The following is a 21,791-nucleotide window of genomic DNA, read 5'->3' as shown; positions in this document are numbered from 1 at the left end:
GACGCGTCGCGCCGCGTCCCCCCGTGATGGAGGTGTGTATGTGTACGACGGCCCTACTAGGTCTTGGTGAGAAACATCCTTCCCCTCGCTCCGCACGCTGTGGACGGTTGCCCTGGATGGATCTAGACGCACGACTGCAGTTGAATACGCGCGTGCTGCAGCGGATTGATCCATGCGCACTGCACATACTTGCCTCTGCGTCCTTTGTCGTGTACTATACGTATGAAAATGAGTGGACCAAGACGAGTGTGGAAGGCCCACTGTTTCTGTACCAGCGCTCCGAGGCACCATACTATGGCCTGCAGATTCTGAACCGAAACGACCCTGAGCCTTTCTATGTCGGTTTCACGCCGAGCGATGACGTGGAGATCAGTGAGGCCTTTCTCATTTACCGTGCACACCAGCCAGATGATGGCAACGCTGGCGATCATACCATTTACGGATTCTGGATCTTTGAGCCGTCCCAGCTCGAGCAACTAGCCAAGACGATCACATCGCTGCAAAAGGCGCCCTATCCTCCGCCAGCTCCCCCGCCGCTGCGCGTAGACCACGCTCCTACCTCCATCAGCATGGATGCCCTCTTTGGCCAGCCCGAGGCACCCACCTTTACTGAGCAAGAGCGCACGGGTGCCTCGATCCTGAACGCCCTCTTTCGCGAAGCCTCGGACAAGAACCAAGACACCGCCCCAGAGCCAAAGGCACCAGAACCTGCGTCGCAAATACAAAGCACCCCGATTGATCTGGATACACTATTTGGGACAGCATCCGTGCAAGAGAGCTCCGATCCTATGGCGATGGAACCTGTCGATGAATTGCGCGCACCCAAGTCGCCACCGACTTCTATAGGCGACACACTCCCAGCCTCGCAGGTGGTGGTAGGGCTGGAAGGGCACTTGTCGCGCGCCGATTTCGTGCAAAAGTTGATTGTACAGCTGTGTACGGACCAGGCCTACGTGGAAAAGCTGTACGCCGAGTACCAGCGTGGTCATAGATAGTGATAATCATAAGCCCGTCGATGCATGACGCGCCCATACTGAGGGCGCCCGGGATAAGGCATCGGTGGATGTCGGAGAACGGTGCTGATGCGGCGTGCTGATCCAGCGTGCATCGTCCACAGGCGCGAGAGGCGGCAGCCGGCGACTAGAAAGGTCGTCGAGAAGAAAGGACCGACCGGGCTGGACGGGCCCGTGAAAAGACGGGCTGCGCGTAATACCGTCCCAGGAGGATGGAGTAGCACGGTGCGTCACACCATCGTTCATAGAGGGTATCAAGGGAGCCTGCGAAGATGCTTGTAGCGAGGGTATCTGCTGCTCGAGGCGCAAGAGGCGCTCGCCCATCGCCATTAGCAACGTACGGATCTTGCCGAGGTCCTTGTCATGCTCAGCTTCTGCTGACGCATTTACAGAAACGATAGGTGGTAGTTTGGAGGGTATATGCGGCGATGGACTGCGCGAAACCTTGTCATCGTCACCATCATGAGCGGACAGGCCGCCAAAGTCAATATCCGAGCCGCTCTGAGACGAGCGCGTGGATCCAAGTTGGTACACAAGTAGCGCAGAATGCGAAAGGCAGTATGCGGCCCGCAGCGTCGACCATTCGGGGGGCGTGTCCTTATACATGCGGCCGAGCACTTGATCACAGTGAGCACAGGCAAGAGGGGCAAACTTGTACCTTTCCCACCCGATGTCGTCTGACATGGTATGGAACTCGAGGGCCACAACCTTGTCAGTGACATCACGCAGCACAATGAATCCAAGCTGACGCTGAGCCATGATCCAAGATGTAGAATCACCGACGATAGACAAGCATTGAAAGCATTGGAAAACCATGGGTGGTGGTGTGTCCGACGCAATCACGCGTGTCGCTGGCGGTGGTGGGACAGAAGCTGTGGCAGGCGCGCGACTAGTGCTCGTGGACTTGGGTGGCCTCCCGCGCCGACGAGCTTTTGGCGGAGCAGCGCTCGGGACGTCTTCGGCCGGTCGCACGGCCGGTGTCGCAGATGAGACGGATTTCTGCATAGAAGTGATGGGCGATGTATCTAAATGAGCCCCTGAGCGTTTGGCATCTTCCATGTCCCAAGCTCTGTCAAGGAAGAAATGAAATTCCTAGTCCATCTTTTCTACATGCAAGCTCAAATCGCTCGTCTTGCGTGCTCGACAAAAAGTAGTTCGAATAAGCTTGCTAGGGCGTATGCGATTGGCAGACGCCCAAGCGCTCGTTCGTTCTCCCTGCAAGCGCAACATTACTTCGCGTGAACTCCACGTGGCAAAAGGACCCTGCCGGGTTCTCCTGACACCTCCGCCAGATCGCCTAGCTCGTAGCCTGCTTAGCCAGCGTGCGAAGCGCCTACCTGTGATAGCTGCTCTATATAATGAGCCTTGTCATAGGAGCCAACTACCGGGGATCCCACATAGCGTAGAAGCACGTTCTCACGTATGCCAGTGCACGCGTACGAACGTGAACAAGCGGACAATGCGAACGTCATAGACGCCATGAACGCCACCCAGTCCCTCGGATGCTTACCATGCCTGCGAGACTAGGAGGCGTATGCGTTAAAGACTCTGCATGCCTGAAATGCGGTGCTGACAACGATGACTCACGCTGTGGGCTGCTCCACTGCACGCGCGTCGGCGCGCTACCTTGGCATGAAAAAAAAAAAATGATCAAGCTTGCAATTGACCAGCCTCTGGGCGGGCTGTCACATGCATAGCAAGTACGCGAGATTGGTCACCTGGCATAGCCCGGCGCGTCCAGCCCAACATCCAGCGGTGATATAGAAGTTCCGTACTTCGGCCGAGGTGAGGGTCCAATGGGTGGCGCATGTGCACATACGTCATGCGCCTGTCAAGCCAGTAGGCAGCGTCATTCCGCGGCGCGAAGCGTGTGCGTAGCATCTATGTGTTGATCTGCGAAATAAGCACGAGCCGAAGCGTTTTTGCTGGCCGTACCGCGCCATTGGACCTGCCGGTTCTCTGCGGCTTACCTCTACCCCTCTGCCTGCCTCCCCTGGCCTTGATCCAGCACACTGCGCACAGTGTTGCTGGAATAGTACGTTGCCCGCCCACCTGTATATCAGCTTGGGACATGTCATCCAACCTGCCTGTGCGGCGTGCTCCGGCTCGGGCTCGGAGCACCACCAAGACAGATGAAAATGCCTACGCCTTGCGCGGCACAAGTGCAGCGCCTGCGCCCGCCAAAGGCAAAGCACCCGTCGCGGCTGACAAAGGCCCTGCTGCCACGACGTCTGCCTTGGGCGCTTCAGGTGTGCTGGGCACCCGAAAGCGTGCCGCCTTGGGCGACCTGACGAACGCCGCACGTACGCGCCTAGCCAACGATGAAAAGGCCGAGGAAAAGAAGCCAGCTCTTCGTGTACGCCCACCGCCAGCGGCGCAGCGGACAGCAGCACATCTGCCAGCAGCACGAGCGGCAGTGGCAACGCAGCGCCGCGTCGCGCGGCCCCGTGAACCCGAGGCGATGGCGATTGACGACGTGTCAGGGAGCGACAAGGAGAACAGGGACCTTGCAACTGACCAGGCGCGCGAAGCCAAGCGTGTGCGCATGACACACGAGGCAGCGCCCGCTGCGCCGACGCAGCGTGCGAAGGACGAGGGCTGGGAAGATCTCGATAAAGATGACGCGGATGACCCGTTGATGGTGGCGGAATACGTTGAGGAGATCTTTGCGTACATGCGTCAAGTGGAAATGCAATGCATGCCAAATGGCAGCTACATGGACCTACAGCGTGACCTAAACTGGCATCTGCGTGGTGTACTCGCCGACTGGCTGATCGAGACGCATGCCAAGTTCCGCCTGCTTCCCGAGACGCTGTTCCTGGCGCTCAACATTGTTGACCGCTTTCTCAGTATGCGGACGATCTCGCTGTCGAAGCTGCAGCTCGTGGGAGTCACAGCGCTGTTTATTGCGGCCAAATACGAGGAAGTGCTCTGCCCCTCTATCCAGAACTTTATGTACGTCGCAGACGGCGGCTATACCGATGAAGAGATCCTGCGGGCTGAGCGATACATGCTCAAGGTCCTCAACTTTGACTTGAGCTATGCGTCGCCCATGAACTTCTTGCGCCGCATTTCCAAAGCCGACAATTATGATATCCAGACACGCACCGTTGCCAAGTACTTTATGGAGATCTCGCTCGTGGATCACCGACTGCTGGACCACCCCCCATCCCTCGTCGCAGCAGCGGCCGTGTGGCTCGCCCGGGAGGTCCTTGAGCGTGGCGAGTGGACGCCGACACTGGTGCACTACTCGACATACGCAGAACCAGAGCTTCTTGGCACGGCAGAAATCATGCTCGATTACTGCCTCCGCCCACCCGCACACCTTCACTTCCACAAAAAGTACAGCAGCAAAAAGTTTATGCGTGCAAGTGCGTATGTGCTGGAGTGGGCGAAGAACACATTCCCCCATGCCGTCATTACGCAGGACGACGTCACACTCGGCAAGTGGACAGACGAAAACGGCGAAAAGCACTCTTTGGACATGCTTCGTGTCGACTTGTACGAGCGCCATGGGCATCCACGCCCCACCGTCTTGCCCCTTGGCCCCGCCACACCAGTAACCAACATTGACGCGTAATGGTCCGTAAGGCGGACAAACCATGACCCCTATAGAATTCCCCTGTTGCCGGACGACATATACGGAACGACCCTGCCCCTTCCCCTCCCATCCCCTCCCCCCTTTTATAGTCCAAACAGCATGGTTTTTCGACGAGCTCGCTCGATAGCGTACCGCATGTCCGCCGCCACCGAGTACGCGTCTTGAGACGCCTGTTCGAGCGGCTGTCCATCAGCCCGCCGGTCGAGCTGCTGTGCCAGGGCTTGCACGTCCACGCCATCCGATCGCGGGACAGCGCGCGCGGCCTGCGCATACGACGTGCCGCCGGGCATCGTGCTTGTACTCTCGATGGTGGCGGCTATTTCGCCAAGCCGCGTGCCAAGTTCATGAAGGGGCTGGAGTGACGCATTAGGCGGAGAGCACAGCACCTGTGCCCAGTATTGCTGCCACAATTGGTCGTAGAGCGGCCGATCTGCGGCGATCTTGATGAACTGGACGTCGAGCTCATAGTACTGCGACGCATGCGCACCATAGTCGTCGATCTTGTGCGCCGGTAACCGCGGCGGTGGCGCTGTCGTATCTGGCGCCGTGCTAGGCTGGTCGAGGGGCCACGTCCGAAATGCGCCTATATCCACATGCCCCGTTGACATCGTGCGCCACGGATCAATCACGACGGCGACGAAGGGGTCTTGCTGCTGGTTCGTACGCTGCGTTTGTACATCAATCCCAGAGAGCCAACATCCGTACCCAGGGTGGGAGTGGTACCAACCAATGGCATGCTCAGGCCGATGTACACTTCGACACGCCTCCAGATACATGACCATGTATTCATATGCCTCGTTCTGGGCATTGACGCGTGTTTCGGTACCGTGCACAGGCAGCGGAAACGCGTCCAGCACATAGATCGTATCACCACGGACATGGCCTTGCATCAGGCCCATGACCTCCAAATCACCACCAGACTGGGCATGTAGCACCATTTTTAACAGCGCCATGACACTGATGCATACGCGCTGGAAGTATCGGGGGTCTTGGCGCCATGGCGCTTTGTGCAGGAGCGCTTGGTACGCCGACGGATCCTGGGCGTACATGGCAGCCTCCGACATAGTGGAGGGCCCAAAACGGCCTGATTTCGACGTGACACGTCTTTATGTGGTGGTATGTCCTATGGGCCGTGGTGACGCTGGCACTGGCCCGTCTCGTGCGTGCGAGGCCGCGGCGCGTACGCGCCATCGAGCGCGTATACCCCGAGGAAGCACAGCCGGGATGGAGTGGCGAAGTGCGATCGCCCCACACCCCCTTGATCGATGAGGATCAGTGCATCACCTGTTACGACCCGGCGACCGGGTACGTTCTCGCCCGCGTACCGGGTGATACGCCCGACACGATTCGCGACAAAGTCCGGCGAGCAAAGGAGGCACAGGAAGTATGGCGCACGTCGTCGTTTACGCAGCGCCGCGAAGTGCTGCGGACGATGCAGGCCTGGATCCAGCGTGACGCTGAGGCCGTCGCTCGGATAGCCTGTCGCGATACAGGCAAGACGGCGATCGATGCTGCGTTTGGCGAGCTGCTCACGACATGTGCCAAGCTCGCATGGACGATCCAGCATGGCGAGCGCATTCTGCGTCCGGAGCGGCGCAGTGGCAACTTGCTACTGGCACACAAGCGATGCACCGTGTACCACGAGCCGCTGGGCGTAGTAGCTGCCTGTGTGTCGTGGAACTATCCCGTGCACAACATGCTGGGGCCCATTATCTCCTCCGTGTTTGCGGGCAACGCCGTCGTGATCAAATGCTCCGAGCACGTCGTTTGGTCTTCGAGGCACGTCCTCGAAGGCGTATACAGGTGCCTCGATGCCTGTGGCGCTCCGCGGGATATCGTACAGCTGGTCGCATGTGGACCCATGGCCGTCGAGGCACTTACGCGCGACGCCCGCCTCGCTCACATCACATTCATCGGCAGTGACGCGGTCGGTCGTCGCGTCGCCGAGGCAGCTGCGCCACAACTGACGCCCACCACGCTCGAGTTGGGCGGCAAGGATCCAGCTCTGATTCTGCCAGGCACAGACCTTTCGTTCTTTGCGTCCATGTTCATGCGCGCATGCTTCCAGGCCATGGGCCAAAACTGCATTGGCATTGAGCGGTTCCTCGTGCCAGACAGCATGCAAGACGACCTCGCAGCGCTTGTCGAGCCGCGCATCGCCGCTCTGCGCTGCGGAAGCACACTTGACGAAACACGCTTTGGCTTGGCCTCGGACAAGGGCGAAGATGTCGTCGATGCAGGGGCCATGATCTCCGATGCGCGCTTCGACGCACTCGAGGCGCTCATTGCAGATGCTGTGGCCCAGGGCGCACGTCTCGTGCTGGGCGGTAAGCGTGTCGTGCACGAAAAGTGGCCGATGGGTCATTACTTTGCACCGACCCTGCTGACCCATGTCCAACCTACGATGCGCATCGCCCAGGAAGAGGTGTTTGGCCCCGTGTTTTTGGTCATGCCGTACTCCGACGTCGAGCAAGGCATTCAGCTGGCCAACAACACACCGTACGGCCTAGGCGCATCCGTGTTTGGACGCGATCATGCCGAGTGCAAGCGCGTCGCGTCCAAGCTGGCATGCGGCATGGTCAACATCAATGACTTTGGCATCTCGTACCTCAATCAGGGCCTGCCCTTTGGTGGCTGCAAGCACTCAGGGTACGGCCGCTTCGCTGGCCCTGAAGGCCTGCTGGGCCTCACGGCGCCGAAGGCTGTGACGGAAGATGTGCTCTTTGGCATCATCCAGACGAGCATTCCACCCCACGTGGACTATCCGCTGCGCGATACGCGGCGGAGCTGGAGGTTCCTGCAATCCCTCGTGCGACTGGCCTTTGGCTCTCTGTGGGATCGTATACAGGCATTGCCAGGTCTGCTATAGTCGGCATAGATGAGTGATGGGGGAGAGGGGTACCTATGGCTCAGGGAGGGGATTTACACCATTCCATGCCACGAGCTCCGCGGAATGAGACAACACCTTGTCAATGTGCCACCGTCCGCCAGGGCCGCCGTTGGCATACTTGAGCGCCAGGAGCGAGCCGATTTCGTCGCATGCCACGAGCACGTCGTCAATGTCTTGCTTGGTATGCGCGGCACTTACACAGAAGCGCACACGAGATGAAATAAGCGGCGTGGCTGGGTATGCAACGACCACCACGACGATCGGTGGACGTCGGCGCACGCCTTGCGGGCCGGTGGATGCGACCTGCGCTGTCTCGAGCGTTGCACTGTTCCATACATCATCTTCCGTCTGCCAGCGCTGCGACGGCGGCAGTGCCAGGCCGCGGTGAAGCATCAGGTTAGAGAAAAGCACCATCTTGCCCGGCTGGAAGAGCAAAAGTGGCACGACAGGACTGTCGCGGTTGCCCCACACAATAAAGCCGAGTTTGCGCAAGCCATGATTCAGGTAGCGGGAATTGAATGCGAGGCGCTCCAGACGGTGCCGACCCTCAACGCCCATCAAGAACTGCTCGGAAAAGTGCGTCCAGGACGGCAGCAGGGCCCGGTTCTCCGGTGATCTGCCAATACTCATGATCGTCGCAAGAGACGACATGATCTGGACCAGCACAGGCGGTGCCATGGTTTCGCCATACACGTTGGAGTAGTTGCGCCGACGAATGGCGTCGATCGTCGATTTTTTGCCTGCGACATAGCCACCCACCGCACCAAACGACTTCGTAAACGTGCCCATGAGTATGTCAATCTGCATCGGATCAATGCCAAAGTAGTCACACACACCACCACCGTTCGGTCCAAGCGCGCCGATCGAGTGCGCCTCATCAATGTACAGGTAAAATTTGTATCGCTTTTTGAGCTCCAGCACGCGCGGCAAATCGAAGATCGTGCCTTCCATCGAGTACAGCCCCTCGACGATCACAATGATCTTTTTCCATGGCCTGTGCGTCCGTGGCTGTCCCTGGCTTATGCATTCACGCAGCAGCGCCTCAAGAGCATCCATACTCCCATGCTTGAATGGCCGGATGCTCGCACCGCTCATACGCACACCTGAGCGCAGTGATGTGTGATTCAGCTCATCCGACACAATCAACGTGCCTGGACCAGCGATAGCCGGGATCGTCGTGCTGTTGGTCGCAAAGCCCATGCTAATCAACATGGCGTCTTCGTGGCCCAGGTACTTGGCCACCATCTTCTCGACCTGCGTCTGCAGGTCGAGCATACCTGCGCCCAGGCGAGTTCCACCACTCGACAGGCCGTACATGTCGATGCCCGTATCAACATTATCGGCACACTCGCCATGCGACTGAGCAAAGCCGAGATAGTTGTAGGCGCTGATATTCAGTGCACGGCGCTTGCGTCCCGTGAGATGGAACGAGCGGTTGTAGTCGTGCGAAATCCGCTCGAGCGTCATGACCGTGCGGCCACACACACCAGTCACAGGCCGCTCGAAACAGTCGTCGATGCGCGTCTTGAGGCGTCGCGTAAAGAAACTGTCAAAGTCTGAATTGAGCGCCGCGTACCCATTGTTCTCACGCAGATGTGCGAATTCTTGCGGGTAGAAGCGGCGCCCAATAAAGTCGCGAGCGTGCCCAAAGAGGATCAACACAATGTACACGAGGTACGTCGAAAGCACTGTCAGGTAGCTCGGTGTATCCTCCTCCGAGCTCTCAAGCTGGCCCGCATCATACCGCGACGTCCACCGGAACGCATCCTCTTTGCACTCTCCAAATTCCGAGTGCTGCAGACCCGTCTTTTGGGTCAAGCCACCAGTGGCTGGCGCATGCAATGCATCAGGCATGCCCATGGACGGCAGACAAGAGACGGACGCGTGCGGTCAGAACCGCCGGCCATCCTGCCATGTCGGCCGAACGAGCCTCCACGGATGGCAAGTCGCACGGCTCCAGACCCACAGCCAAAGGTGCGTGGCTCACGCGTACGAGTTGCATCTAGCTACCGCTGGCTACAGCCGACCTAGCTAGCTCGGACAGAGAGTATAGGGGCATACTACAGGGGGCTGCACACCCAAGTGCTGATGCTCATACATCAGCTTTTTATGCCTTCAGACCACCGCCGCTACGGGCCGTAGACTTGGCCTGCTGGCGCGCCACGGCAGTGTTGGCACCAGCCGCCTGCCGGTTGGCCTTGCGCTCAGCCTGACGAGCCTTCTTAGCTTCCTTTGTCTTGGCGATGTGCTCCTTGCGCGCGGCCTCACGCACCTCTGGCCTCTGGTTACGGTGGGTGTTGATCTGGTCGATCGAGGCACCCACGACGCCACGCTGGCTCTTGATGGTGCGACGCGAGCGCTTCTTCGCCACTTCCTCAGTAACGCCCTTCTTGTGCATACGGCGGTACAGCACCGTCCAGGCGATCTTACGAGGGTTCTTGCGCTGGTGGAACAGCGACTCTGGCTTCGAGCCCTGGAAGCGGAACACCTGTTGTTGTTAGCCATCGTTTCTGCACACGGGGTACGCCTGCCGCCTTCGCCGCGCGCCCAGTAAGCATTCTTGCACGATCGTGGCGGCATCGCGCGCCCCCTCCTGTCCACATACCCTGCTGTCACCACGGACAAAGAGCCTTCCCTTAGCTCTGTGGCAGTGTTAGCAAAACATCTCTTACGATGCGGTCGGTGCGTCGCCACACCCACCGCTCAGCCTCATACGTACGGGTAGACCTTCCTGTTCGAGAACGAGCAAATCTCGACCTTCATCTGTCAAAGTGTTAGGCGCCATTCCATCGTAACAAAGCCAAGGCCTACGCGCCGCATCTTGCGTGCCGCGCGTGCGTGGCTCTCTCAGCAACATACCTTGACCGAACGATGCCTTGAAGACGGAGGACGAGGCGCCTCCCAAGCTTCGACGCCGACCCCCCACCACGAAAACTATAGTTCTACACGTGATGTCAAAGACAGGTACACGCCTCCATGGGTCAAGCACGGTGGAGGGGGCCTCGTGAGGCGCGTGCACATAATTTCACATATACCCAGCCACGAGGGCCAGGTCGGTCGGCGCCCCTGTGGTTCCTGTTACCTGTGCACGGAGCGATTGGTGCTGGCCTGAGAGTGCCGCATCTGCGTAGCGTCTGCCGATCGTGTCGTTCTTTCAGACATCCAGTGCAGGCGGGTGGGGTAGTCGGCCGGCTACGGCCACCACGACGCCCAATATCACGGCGACGACCAAGGTCGCTGGTGAGCAGGACTTGGAGGTGACGCCCGGTGCCAATGATACCGTGTCTGCTTTGGCATTTTCTCCGACGGCCGATGTGCTCGCTGTGGCGAGCTGGGACACATTCGTGCGGATCTACCGCATCGATAAGACGAATGCGCAACCGGTGCAACCATGGCAGCAGTACCAGCACGAGGGCCCCGTGCTGGACGTGTGCTTCAACGACATGGGCACCAAAGTGATTTCAGTGGGAGCTGACAAGGTGGCGCGTTGCTTTGATCTAAATACGAACCAGGCCGGTGTCGTGGCGCAGCATAATGATACAATCCGCTGTGTCCGGTGGACCCGTGTCTTTGGTGGCGCTCTTGTGACTGGTGGGTGGGACAAGAGTGTCAAGATCTGGAAGATTGAGCCACAGCCCACCCTCATAACCTCGATGGATTTGCCTGAGCGTGTGTACGCGATGGATGTGATTGGCTTCATTATCATTGTCGCCATGGCCGAGCGCAAGATTATGGCGTTTCAGTGCAATGAGGCCACCGGTACGGCTCAGCAGGTCGTGGACCAGTTTAGTCCGCTCAAGTTCCAGACACGCTCGCTGGCAGCTCTTCCCGAAGGTGACGGATTTGCGCTGGGAGGTACGGAAGGGCGTGTGGCCGTGCACTACTTCCACGACCCGCCGGATCCGAAAGATGGCAAGGTCAAAAAGTTTGCATTCCGTTGCCATCGACGGACGAATGCTGATCATCCAGATGTGCCGCGCAACGAGACGCAGCTGTACCCCGTGAATGCGATTGCCTTCAATGCGCAGGGCACATTTGCTACGGGTGGTGGTGATGGCTCTATCAGCTTCTGGTGCAAAGCCAGTCGTACGCGTCTAAAAACGTTTGAGACGAAAGGCTCGGCGATGGCGCCCAAGGAGCTCTTTAAGACGAATCCGAATCGCCTGCCGGTGACAGCGATTGCATTTAATATGGACGCATCGATCTTTGCCTACGCGCTGGGCTACGACTGGCACAAGGGATACCAGGGTGCTACGACAGAGGCACATGTATTTATCCACCCCGTCAATCCCGAAGATATCAAGAAGCGTCCCCCGAAAGCATAGACTGTAGAGTGACCCTGATATGGGCCCGATATAGGCCCGATGAGCTCGATGCCTTTTTTTCTGCATGATCCTGCGTGCCCTTCGCAGAGCTTCGTGTGTGCTGCGCGTGCGAGCACTGCACCACAGCTGTGTGTCGCTAAAGCAGGCAACGATACCCTATGATGAGCTTGAGACACGCACGTTTTCGATCATTGCGCATATTGACCATGGAAAATCGACACTCGCCGATCGACTCTTGGAGTGCACGAACACCATTCCGAGCCATGCATCCAACAAACAGGTTCTCGATAAGCTCAAAGTCGAGCGTGATCGTGGCATCACTGTCAAATCGCAGGCTGTGAGCATGCTGTACCAGACGCCTGAGCGTGCGAAACCGCTTCTCCTCAATCTGATCGATACGCCGGGCCACGTCGACTTTGCCTACGAGGTGCGCCGCTCGCTCTCTGTGTGTCAATCGGCACTGCTGGTGGTAGATGCGACACAGGGTATTCAGGCGCAGACCATTTCCGTGTACAGGATTGCTGAACAGTGTGGATTGACCGTGATTCCTGTCCTGAACAAGGTCGACTTGCCCGCCTCGAACCCTGAGCAATGTGCGGAGCAGCTTCGAGACATTCTTGGCATGGATACCACCGTACATACGCCGCTCCATGTGAGTGCCAAGACGGGCCAGGGCGTGGATCGAGTGCTCGAGGCCCTCGTCGAGCGCACGCCGCCGCTCCCAGGCATGCAGAGGCAGGATCGAGAGCCGCCAGGTCTGCGCGCGCTCGTGTTCGACAGCTGGTACGACAAGTATCGTGGCGTGATTGCCCTCATAAGCGTCATGGACGGCGCTGTGCGGAAGGGCGATATGATCGAGGCGTACCACAGTGGCAAGCGGTACGAAGTACTGGACCTGGGCCTCAACCATCCCGAGCCGGTGTCTGTGCCGATCTTGCGCAAAGGCCAGGTGGGATGGCTCATTACCACCATGAAGGACACGGAAGAGGCGAGTATCGGCGACACGTTTCACCGCGCGCATGAGACCGTCGAGCCGCTGCCAGGGTTCAGACCCGCCCTGCCCACCGTCTTCGCGGGCATTTTTCCCACGGACAAGAGCGAGTTTCTCAAGCTGGAAGATGCGATTCAGCGGCTCTGTATCAACGACCGATCTATCTCGATCCAAAAAGAGACGATGACCGCCCTCGGCCAGGGCTATCGCCTAGGCTTCCTCGGCACACTGCATTTGGACGTGTTCCGGCAGCGCCTCGAAGATGAATACGACCACGAGATCCTTGTCACAACGCCCACAGTCCCCTTCCGCATCACATACAACGACGAGACGCAAGTCCTGTGCTCGAATCCTGCCGATTTTCCCGACGAGGGCACGAAAAAGCTGCATGTCGCGTGCCTCGAGGAGCCTAGCGTCAAGGGCTCGCTGGTGTGCCCCGAAGAGTACACGGGCGCCATGATGGAGCTGTGTGCCGAGCACCGCGGCGAGCAGCTCGACATTGAGTTCTCGCGGGCTGCGCAGGCACAGTCGCAGGTGTACATGCAGTACCGTCTGCCGCTCGCTGAGATTGTGACCGACTTTTTCGATAAGCTCAAGTCACGCAGCTCGGGCTTTGCGTCGTTTGATTATGAGGAAGACGAATACATCTCGTCCGACCTTGTCAAGCTCACGTTCCTCGTCGCCGGCGCACCTGTCGATGCTCTCGACATGGTGCTGCACCGTTCCAAAGCATCACTCGTCGGGCGCACATTCGCGCAGCGACTCAAAGACGCCATTCCGCGCCAGCAATTTGAGATCAAGGTACAGGCGTGCGTCGGTGGCAAGGTCGTGGCGAGCGAGACGGTACGTGCGTACAGAAAAGATGTGACCGCTGGTCTCTATGGCGGACACTATGAACGAAAACTCAAGCACCTCAATAAGCAAAAGGAGGGCAAAAAGCGGCTCAAGGCCATGTCGCTTGGCCGCGTGCAAGTGCCACACAAGGCATTCATGGATATCCTCGACACGCGCTCTACATGAGCATCGTGAGTACAGTAGCACACACCATAGCCGCACTCATAGCCAGTGGCATCATCGCTGCCTTCGGAGCACTATTACCCGTATCGTCCTTGGATCCCATGATCTCACCAATAGTCGATTCCGAGGTGTCATTGGAGCCCGTCACCGGGGGCTTGACATTCTTCTTGCCGTGCGACGCAACAAACGCCGGCGCACCCGTAGGCGGCGTGTACATGCCCGGCTCAGACTCGTCTTCCGTGCCATCCCAGCAGTACATGTCGAGACACTTTTGACACTTGCTGGGAACCTTGGTGTTGCTTCGCTGCAGCGAGCGCAAGACGGATGCACACGCCAGGCACTCGTGCCAGTTGGACATGTTACCACCCATGGTAGCGATATCCACCGAGTTGTCGAGCATGCGGTGTTGATGCTCGACGTTGTAGGCCAGTTCAAACGTACTTGCGTTCGTCATATAAGTGTAGGGATAGTTGGGGAGATACACGACCAAGGGCGCTGGGCGCGACGCCTTGTCAGCGTTGGTAGCGTTCTTTGGGTTGCATCCAAAGAACGTGGGGCGCGTGTTGTATCCCCTGTTTACAAACGTCTTCATCTCTGGCACCTTGGGGAACGCCATGTACGAGAACTCGTCCAGCTGCATACGGCGTTGCGTCTCCCAGAGATCCGTGCCGTTGGGCCAGCCAGCATGGTCCGAGCCGACGTCAATACCAATAATCATGTCCAGCTCACGAGCGGGCTGCAAGAGCGGTTCAAAGGGAATGTTCTGGTTTGCCTCACCACCGTCGACCAAATCGATGTATTTTTCTTGCCAAAACACGTTCGAGTCCGTACGGTAGCCCTTGAAAGGATTCGGCACAGGCGCCACATCATTGTAGCCCTTGTCCGTATCTTCCAAGATCTTCTTCAAAATATCGTTCAAAACACCCGTCTTATTACCTTCCAGGAACGCCGTGTAAGCGCCATTGAATAGCGTACTGGACGTGCCGACCACGTAGCCAAAGTTGTCATAGTTGGCCACACACGACTTGTCTTTGGCATTCTGCTTGCCGTTCCGCATATCAGAGCCGAGATAGCCGACAGGGAAGAAAGCCTGCAGGTACGGCTGCCACGTACCAAACTCAAAGGGCGTGAACTCAAAGTACGTCGCGTTTGGATTGATCATGATCTCGTTCGGGGGGCGGCCAATACTCAGAACAATGGGGAGAGGGTAGCTTGCATCCTTAAAGCTCGTTGTGTTGACAATATCCGAGTACGTCGTACGCTGGCCGTGGTGGACAAACATGGGACTATGGTCCGTCTTGTTCAGCAGCTGATACGATAGCGCACGACTCCAGTAGTCACTGATCGAGACAGGGAAGCCAGCATCTTTCTTGTCAGACACATCATTGAACAAGTCTTTGTAGAACGACAGCTTGTCGTGGCTCGGCTTGATAAGGTTCGACGACAAGTCCATAATGTCGTCAACGAGGCTCTGCATCGTAGGCCAGTCGTTGATGGCCATAGAGCCCGTCGCCCAAGAGCCACCCGACAGACCAGCGAAGTAGTCGGCGAGCTGCAAAAGTCCACCCACACCACGATCCATGGCTGTCTTGTTGCGTTCGTCAAAGCCCTGTGCTACACCCAGCGCCACAAGCATGGCTCGGTAACCACCACCGCTGGCGGCGAAACCCACCCTGGGTTGGTTCCTCTCGTCGCTGAGAAAGCTGTCCACGCCGCCAGGAACACCATTGTCATCCATACCAGCACGCTTAAGCCAGTCAGCCCAGCGCCTCTTGTTGTTTTGGCGGTGGCGTTTCACATACGCGGCTTCATTGGGGTTCAAGGACTGGTTCGTAGCGTTGCGCACAAACCCGACGTAGTTGTCGCCTTCAGGCATAGGGGGACACGGGACGTTTACGGGCGCATACGTGTCCTTAGGGGAGTAGCGACGCTGCTTGCTACGCTCCTTATCCACAATCTGATGAGCTTTGACCATGGTTTCGACCAAGCGCTCACGCTCATCAGGCGAAATAGCCGTATCCAGCTCATGCTGCTCCCAATGTGTTGTACCTTTTCCATCTTTGTATGTAGCTTGCACCTGCGTGCCAGCAAGCAAGCATGACGCGGCTACAAACAGCACCACGGACAACTTCATGATGGCGGTCGGGCAATGGCACGAGATCCCGCCAAATTTGAGATTGCTGACGCGGTCGTCACGTGTCATCTACGACCAGAGCGCCGTGAGTGTCGTTCGCTGTGGGGGCTTGGCACGCCGACCACGTTTCGAGGGCCGCGTTGTCTCGTCCAGGTGCCGTGTATCATTACGTCGAAGAAGCTCCAGACGCCGAGACGTAGGCGTGACATGGAGACCGATAGTGAATAGCGACGTATTCGCGCTTTGTATGTAATACAGATCTGCTTTTTCCCATGTATCAGGCAAATGCTGCTGCAAAAAAGCATTGATCCATTGGCCGTGCGAGACGAGCACGAGGTGGGGTATCGTATCGGGTGCCTTGTTTTGATCATCTGAGTCCGGTGAGCCTCGATCTTGGAGGTTATGTCGCGCATAGGTCTCGAGCCAGTCCATCCATTTGACGCCGACGTCCGCCGCGCGCTTGTAAAATGCGGTCACAGATTCGGCTCGCCCTAGCTCCTTGCTCGGCGGGCGTTCGTATCCTTGGACGGGCTGCATTTTTCGCGTGCATTCTGCAGTGCCAAAGTGGCGCTCGGACAGCCCAGCATCGGCACGCACAGTGTCATGCGCAACGTGCTGAGGTGCTTCGCAGTGCGCTGACCGAAATATCGTGGTATCGCTCTCTGGCAAAGTATTGATACCACATCCACGAGCTATCGCACAGGATGTCCGCTTGGCACGACCTATGGGGCTGGTCACGATCAGGGTTGGCTTAGGAAGATCAAATAGATTCAGACTCGCTGACGTTGGTCGCCACGCATCCTCCAGCTGCTGTAGTTGCTTTAATCCTCTAGGAGAAAGAGGGGCATCACATACCCCTTGGAGCACGCGGTCTACATTGGCCATCGACTCGGCATGACGCACGAGCGTCAGCAAGGCCGCCGGCCGTGATTCCTGCATGAAATGCGAAGAGCAAATAGGACGTTTTTTTGACTCGCCCATCAACACACACGTGGTCCAAGCGCACCAACCTCCACGCAACGACGCATATCAGAGTGCTGGTATCTAATCTACGAGACGTATGTCAGCGATCCGGTGTGGCGCGTACGTGTCCTTGTGCTCGTCCCAAAGCTTGACGAGAGCCTGGACATATTGCTCGTGCAGCGCATCCACCTGCTCGGGCGTAGCGTTAGGGGTTTTCTGGACGGGAATCGGTGCACCAATCACAACGTTGACAGGACGGCAATACGGTACCCAGCCATAGTAGAAGTGAGAAAAGCCGCGCCCAATCAAAATGGGCACCGTGAAACCAAATAGGGACTTCAGCTTCTGCTGCACCTTGTACAGCGTTGACTGACGGTCGTTTTTGAGCTGGTAAAACAGCTCATTCTCGCCAAACGAAATCACGGGCACAAGGCTGGCACCGGTAGACAAAGCCACCTTAACAAAGCCCTTACGACGCTTCAGTGTCAAGTCCATGTACCCAGAGTGCGCCGCGAGGCTTTCCTGTGCACCACCCACCACGATCACGATCGATTCGCCAGGCCCCGACTGAAGAATAGTGTCGCAACTTTTACGCGATACGGAACGCAGACCAAACAGCATGAGATACTCGCGGTAAAATGGAAGTAAAAAGTTTTGGTGCAAGGTCAGGACATGAGGCTTCAAGCCTGGAAACTTTTCATCGAAGCCAGCCGCTCTTGTGCTGAAGGCACACACTGTGCCGAAGCCAAAAATACCATGTGGGTGGTAGCCAAAGAGGTAGTTTCCACTCGGATCCAGGTCGGCCGTTTTATGCACCTTGAACGGAAAGTAGTCGGCAAACCAGCGAAACAAGGTGCTTTTCCGCGTCCAGCTGGGCTGCTTACCCGCGCGCTCAGGCGATGGATCAGCGAACATGTAGATCAGATAAAGAATAGACACGGGCCATAGGATAGGATACGAAAGAATCCAGAACGTGAGGAAGAAAGCGATGAATGGCATCAAGCCCCATTGCATCACTCCCACCACTCTTATATCCCTAATGGGCTTTTGTTCATGAAAGTGAGTAAGCTTGTCAACCTGGGCACTGAACTCCTCGGAAGACATCTTTTCCATGGTTGCCATGTCGACAGAGACGGCCCCGTTTACATTCTCCACGTTTAGTCTTATCGCTGCAGGCGTATGCACGGGCAGCCACAAACATCCCTTGGCACTCGGTAGACACGTGCACTCACACGTGACACGAACACCGTTGGCTCAACACACTCGACGCGCGTCGTGACGGTTGGTCGCATGCAGCCGTTCCGCGCACCGAGCACGAGTGCGGCAGCAGCTCGACGCGATGCATCTGGGCGCAGAGGTGGGATAGGAGGAGAGAAGCGCATGCCCTCATCCTCACTCATGCCGGGTGTGGGTCGTCGCATTGTATCACAAGGTCTTGCCCGTACGCAGCAGCGCACAGGTGAACTGGAAGGGGCACCCTCTGCGGCTCTCCAGGTCGACAATACGAGTTTTGAGGAGTGGATGAAAATGGCCACGGACAACAAAATCAATGCTACTAATACTTGGTCCTTTGCTTTGATTGACTACTTTCACGACATGTCCCTTCTTCGGTCCGATTCGGGGGATGGCTCCATCAACTTCCAAAAGGCATCCTGTACATTGGATGGGTGTGTCAAGGTGTGGACGAGTCGTGTGGATAGTGTGATGGCTGAGACTGGCCGTCTGCTCAGTGGTCTGCAGGATGAAGATGCATCATCGGCACAGGCAGACACATCTCAGGACATGGGCGATCATTCTCGCGTAGATGAAGTGGAAGAGGGAGATGAACGTCCCAGAGCCAAGAGGAGGCAACGCGCACAAGAAGTCACGCTAGCCAAAAGCTTCTCTCAGCTCCAGGTGAAGCGCTTTGATCTCGAATTTTCCGTGGACCCCTTGTTTAAGAAGACAAGTGCCGACTTTGACGAGGATGGCGCGGGAGGTCTACTCATGAATCATCTACATGTGGATGATCAGATGAAGGTCGTGTTTGATGCATCAGATGTGGCTGCTACGATGGAGGAGGATGTGGACGCGCATGACTCCAGCGATCACGCAACTACCGAGGAGCTGGCTTCATGGGACCTTGAAAAGCTTCGTGCGCGGCTGTATGCAGCTGCGGCGCAGTTAGATCCTTCCGTACTTTCGATTCAGTCGGAGCCGCTCAGCGCACTACTCGAGAATCGTATGATATGTCCCTCGACGTCCACGTTTACTTTCGCTGACGACAATGAAGCTGCGCTTCCCTCTATGCAATTGGACCTGGAAGAAGAGGCGATGGATATCCAAGATGTAGATCAGGATGGCCTTGACTTTTTCGATGGACAGGTCGGCGAAATCGACGAAGACGACGAAGAGGAGCGTGGGGCCTTTGATGTGGCTCTCACTCACGATACCAAGACCACTACCAGTGATCACGACCGACTGTTTGACTACTTTGACAATACCAAGAACTGGGCAGGCCCAGAGCACTGGAAAATGACGCGCTTGCACATGTCTTTAGCGACGCCTGTGCCTGAAAAACCCGCGGAAGCTGCACCAGACAAGGCAGTCAAAGCTCGGCGTACAAAGGAATCTCAGGTCATTGACTTTTTGAGTGCGGACCCACCGCCTTCTGCCAAGGAGCTTTTTGCGCCCGGCACAGCACCCAGTGCCATTTCGCTCAGCAAAACAGCGCAAACAGCCACGGACCGGCATTTACTGCCCGAGGATCATCATTTCAACTCCAAACGGCTCTTGCGCCTTTTCCTTAAACCCAAAGCACAGATCCTCTTACAACGCAAGCGACAGCCTGCAAATACACCAGGCGCCCTTGGCGGAGCATGGGATGACGATGATCTTGCATGGGGTGCTGACAATGCGCCATCAGCTGATGATGGTGCTGTTTTCGATACAGGCCTATTTGAAGAGCATGATCCGTACGAGGATGTGCTTGCAGCTCCTTCCCTCGAAGCAGAGACAGGAATGGCAGATGCATTTGATGTTGACAGCGACATTGACGAGGAAGCATGGGGTGCAGAGGCACTTCGTCGTGTGCGACCCGAGTTCGTGGATCATGCGAGGCGTGCCAAGCAAGTCGACGTCAAGAAACTCAAGGACAATATATGGCAATCACTTTCGCTGGACGGACATGAACCCAAGTCCTTTTCACAGGCACTTGAGGAACTCCAGTCGATGTACGCGCCGTCCAAATTCAGCGAAATTAGCACGTCCTTCTGTTTTATCTGTCTCTTGCATCTCGCGAATGAGGAGGGTCTCGAAATCCAAGTGCCTACTGGTGAGGAGCCCGCTTCCGCTGGTGCTATTCTGTCCGCTACGCGGACGGGTCAAATGGAGCACGACGACGACGACGGGCATGTAGGCCACTTGGAGCGCCTGCGCATCCGTCGCGACCCTGCTGTGCCCATCGTAGCCTGAATATACCTCCACACGCTGCATGTGACATGCCCAAAAAGAGAGGGGGACGCGTCGCGGCGGCCGCTTTGGCCACGTGCCACGATGTACCACTTCCTAGGAGCAGAGCACCGGGCCCGCCTGAAGGAGTACAGGTATGCGAGTCAGGGCTCGTCGCTCGTGTCGACATATGTGCTTGGACCGTACTGGAACTGGCTTGTGACCCTGTTTCCCCTGTCGATCGCGCCCAATACGCTCACGCTCAGTGGTCTGCTCCTAGTTGTCGCCAACTACTTCTCTTTGCTGTTTCTCGATGGCGAGCTTGAGAAGGCTACGCAGTTGCGTGCGCATACCTCTGTCCAGGATGGAGCCTTACCGACGGTGCTACTGCTGCCTGGTGGCGGTCTGCCGGATGCGCTACGAGCGACGCAGCCTACGACCGAGTCGCCCATTCCGTCCTGGATGCTCTTCGTGTGGGCTATCTGCCTATTCCTGTACCAGAGCATGGATGCCATTGACGGAAAACAGGCACGCCGAACGGGCATGGCCGGTCCCCTAGGCGAACTGTTCGATCATGGCTGCGATGCTTTAAATACGATGCTGGAAGTCGTGCTCGCCGCGTCTGCCCTCGGCTTTGGCCGTTCGTATTGGACCCTCATCTGCCTCATTTGTTCGTTGACCAGCTTCTTTCTCACGACGTGGGAAGAGTATCACACGCATGTGCTGTTCCTGTCGTCGTTCTCCGGCCCTGTGGAGGGCATTCTCATCATCTGTGCGCTGTATACGTGCGCTGGCGCGTTTGGCTCCGGCGTGTTTGTTCAGGGCGTCCTGAATGTGCTGCGCGTCTCGCACATCGACTGGGTCCGCACGCATATCGCATGGGCGAATGTGCCGCTGGGTGATCTGGTGATGCTGCTCGCGTGTCTGGGCCTCTTGGTCAATGCATGGCAGGCGTACCGCAACGTCCGAGGCCACTGTCGCTCACAGCACATGTCGACGCTCGCGCCGTTAGCAGGCCTTGTGCCCTTCGTGATCCAAATTGTGTCGCACATGGCCTGGGCCTCTGGTCGCGATGCACAGGTCATGGTGCATGGCCACCTCTTTATGGCCTTCCTCATGACCTGGGGCCTGAGTTTTGCGTACCTTGTGGGCCTCGTGATCCTGGCTCATGTGTGCCGCACGCCGTACCCGTACTGGAACGTATTCATGCTGCCGAGCATGGTGCTGGGCCTCGATGCGTGGCTTCCGCAGCCCATCCTTCAGGCCACGCTCCCCCAGACCGTGCAGCGTGTGTACTACGTGCTAGGCCTGACCATCGCCGGCTACGCCTACTTTGTGTACGATGTGATTCGCACGATCACGACTGAAACAGGCAAGCCATGCTTCCGTGTGGTAAAAGCACACGAGCAGTAGCAGTGTATTCGACGT

General features: G+C 57.4%; 14 protein-coding genes across 14 annotated transcripts; 7 read left to right on the top strand and 7 right to left on the bottom strand.

The window, feature by feature from the left end:
- Nucleotides 1–116: 116 nt before the first annotated feature.
- MRET_0507 (mRNA-decapping enzyme 1B) lies at nt 117–995 on the top strand (the record flags this gene model as incomplete). Its single annotated transcript, XM_027627134.1, has 1 exon — nt 117–995. One exon carries the CDS (start codon nt 117–119, stop codon nt 993–995), a length of 879 nt encoding a protein of 292 aa, XP_027483193.1.
- Nucleotides 996–1,001: 6 nt separating this feature from the next.
- On the bottom strand, nt 1,002–2,072 carry MRET_0506 (MIS18 kinetochore protein A; the record flags this gene model as incomplete). Its single annotated transcript, XM_027627133.1, has 1 exon — nt 1,002–2,072. The coding sequence occupies one exon, from the start codon at nt 2,070–2,072 to the stop codon at nt 1,002–1,004; it is 1,071 nt and encodes a 356-aa protein (XP_027483192.1).
- Nucleotides 2,073–3,084: 1,012 nt separating this feature from the next.
- MRET_0505 (G2/mitotic-specific cyclin 1/2) lies at nt 3,085–4,593 on the top strand (the record flags this gene model as incomplete). The annotated part of the gene is made up of 1 exon (XM_027627132.1): nt 3,085–4,593. One exon carries the CDS (start codon nt 3,085–3,087, stop codon nt 4,591–4,593), a length of 1,509 nt encoding a protein of 502 aa, XP_027483191.1.
- Nucleotides 4,594–4,697: 104 nt separating this feature from the next.
- On the bottom strand, nt 4,698–5,678 carry MRET_0504 (COP9 signalosome complex subunit 5; the record flags this gene model as incomplete). The annotated part of the gene is made up of 1 exon (XM_027627131.1): nt 4,698–5,678. One exon carries the CDS (start codon nt 5,676–5,678, stop codon nt 4,698–4,700), a length of 981 nt encoding a protein of 326 aa, XP_027483190.1.
- A 44-nt stretch (nt 5,679–5,722) lies between these two features.
- Nucleotides 5,723–7,483, top strand: MRET_0503 (aldehyde dehydrogenase; the record flags this gene model as incomplete). Its single annotated transcript, XM_027627130.1, has 1 exon — nt 5,723–7,483. One exon carries the CDS (start codon nt 5,723–5,725, stop codon nt 7,481–7,483), a length of 1,761 nt encoding a protein of 586 aa, XP_027483197.1.
- Nucleotides 7,484–7,516: 33 nt separating this feature from the next.
- On the bottom strand, nt 7,517–9,364 carry MRET_0502 (serine palmitoyltransferase; the record flags this gene model as incomplete). Its single annotated transcript, XM_027627129.1, has 1 exon — nt 7,517–9,364. The coding sequence occupies one exon, from the start codon at nt 9,362–9,364 to the stop codon at nt 7,517–7,519; it is 1,848 nt and encodes a 615-aa protein (XP_027483196.1).
- A 247-nt stretch (nt 9,365–9,611) lies between these two features.
- On the bottom strand, nt 9,612–10,267 carry MRET_0501 (large subunit ribosomal protein L24e; the record flags this gene model as incomplete). The annotated part of the gene is made up of 3 exons (XM_027627128.1): nt 9,612–9,992; nt 10,110–10,146; nt 10,224–10,267. 3 exons carry the CDS (start codon nt 10,265–10,267, stop codon nt 9,612–9,614), a joined length of 462 nt encoding a protein of 153 aa, XP_027483195.1.
- Nucleotides 10,268–10,947: 680 nt separating this feature from the next.
- Nucleotides 10,948–11,829, top strand: MRET_0500 (mRNA export factor; the record flags this gene model as incomplete). Its single annotated transcript, XM_027627127.1, has 1 exon — nt 10,948–11,829. The coding sequence occupies one exon, from the start codon at nt 10,948–10,950 to the stop codon at nt 11,827–11,829; it is 882 nt and encodes a 293-aa protein (XP_027483194.1).
- A 64-nt stretch (nt 11,830–11,893) lies between these two features.
- MRET_0499 (translation factor GUF1, mitochondrial) lies at nt 11,894–13,840 on the top strand (the record flags this gene model as incomplete). The annotated part of the gene is made up of 1 exon (XM_027627126.1): nt 11,894–13,840. The coding sequence occupies one exon, from the start codon at nt 11,894–11,896 to the stop codon at nt 13,838–13,840; it is 1,947 nt and encodes a 648-aa protein (XP_027482918.1).
- Nucleotides 13,833–15,971, bottom strand: MRET_0498 (lysophospholipase; the record flags this gene model as incomplete). The annotated part of the gene is made up of 1 exon (XM_027627125.1): nt 13,833–15,971. One exon carries the CDS (start codon nt 15,969–15,971, stop codon nt 13,833–13,835), a length of 2,139 nt encoding a protein of 712 aa, XP_027482917.1.
- Nucleotides 15,972–16,040: 69 nt separating this feature from the next.
- MRET_0497 (histidine phosphatase) lies at nt 16,041–16,910 on the bottom strand (the record flags this gene model as incomplete). Its single annotated transcript, XM_027627124.1, has 1 exon — nt 16,041–16,910. The coding sequence occupies one exon, from the start codon at nt 16,908–16,910 to the stop codon at nt 16,041–16,043; it is 870 nt and encodes a 289-aa protein (XP_027482920.1).
- Nucleotides 16,911–17,015: 105 nt separating this feature from the next.
- On the bottom strand, nt 17,016–18,056 carry MRET_0496 (2-acylglycerol O-acyltransferase 2; the record flags this gene model as incomplete). Its single annotated transcript, XM_027627123.1, has 1 exon — nt 17,016–18,056. One exon carries the CDS (start codon nt 18,054–18,056, stop codon nt 17,016–17,018), a length of 1,041 nt encoding a protein of 346 aa, XP_027482919.1.
- A 168-nt stretch (nt 18,057–18,224) lies between these two features.
- Nucleotides 18,225–20,387, top strand: MRET_0495 (condensin complex subunit 2; the record flags this gene model as incomplete). The annotated part of the gene is made up of 1 exon (XM_027627122.1): nt 18,225–20,387. The coding sequence occupies one exon, from the start codon at nt 18,225–18,227 to the stop codon at nt 20,385–20,387; it is 2,163 nt and encodes a 720-aa protein (XP_027482922.1).
- An 81-nt stretch (nt 20,388–20,468) lies between these two features.
- Nucleotides 20,469–21,776, top strand: MRET_0494 (ethanolaminephosphotransferase; the record flags this gene model as incomplete). The annotated part of the gene is made up of 1 exon (XM_027627121.1): nt 20,469–21,776. The coding sequence occupies one exon, from the start codon at nt 20,469–20,471 to the stop codon at nt 21,774–21,776; it is 1,308 nt and encodes a 435-aa protein (XP_027482921.1).
- Between the last annotated feature and the right edge of the window lie 15 nt (nt 21,777–21,791).

Source organism: Malassezia restricta, chromosome I, assembly GCF_003290485.1.
Source record: "Malassezia restricta chromosome I, complete sequence".
Taxonomy (NCBI): Eukaryota; Fungi; Basidiomycota; class Malasseziomycetes; order Malasseziales; family Malasseziaceae; genus Malassezia; species Malassezia restricta.
Note: the sequence above shows the minus strand (reverse complement) of the source record. Positions and strands in the feature narration are given on the sequence as shown.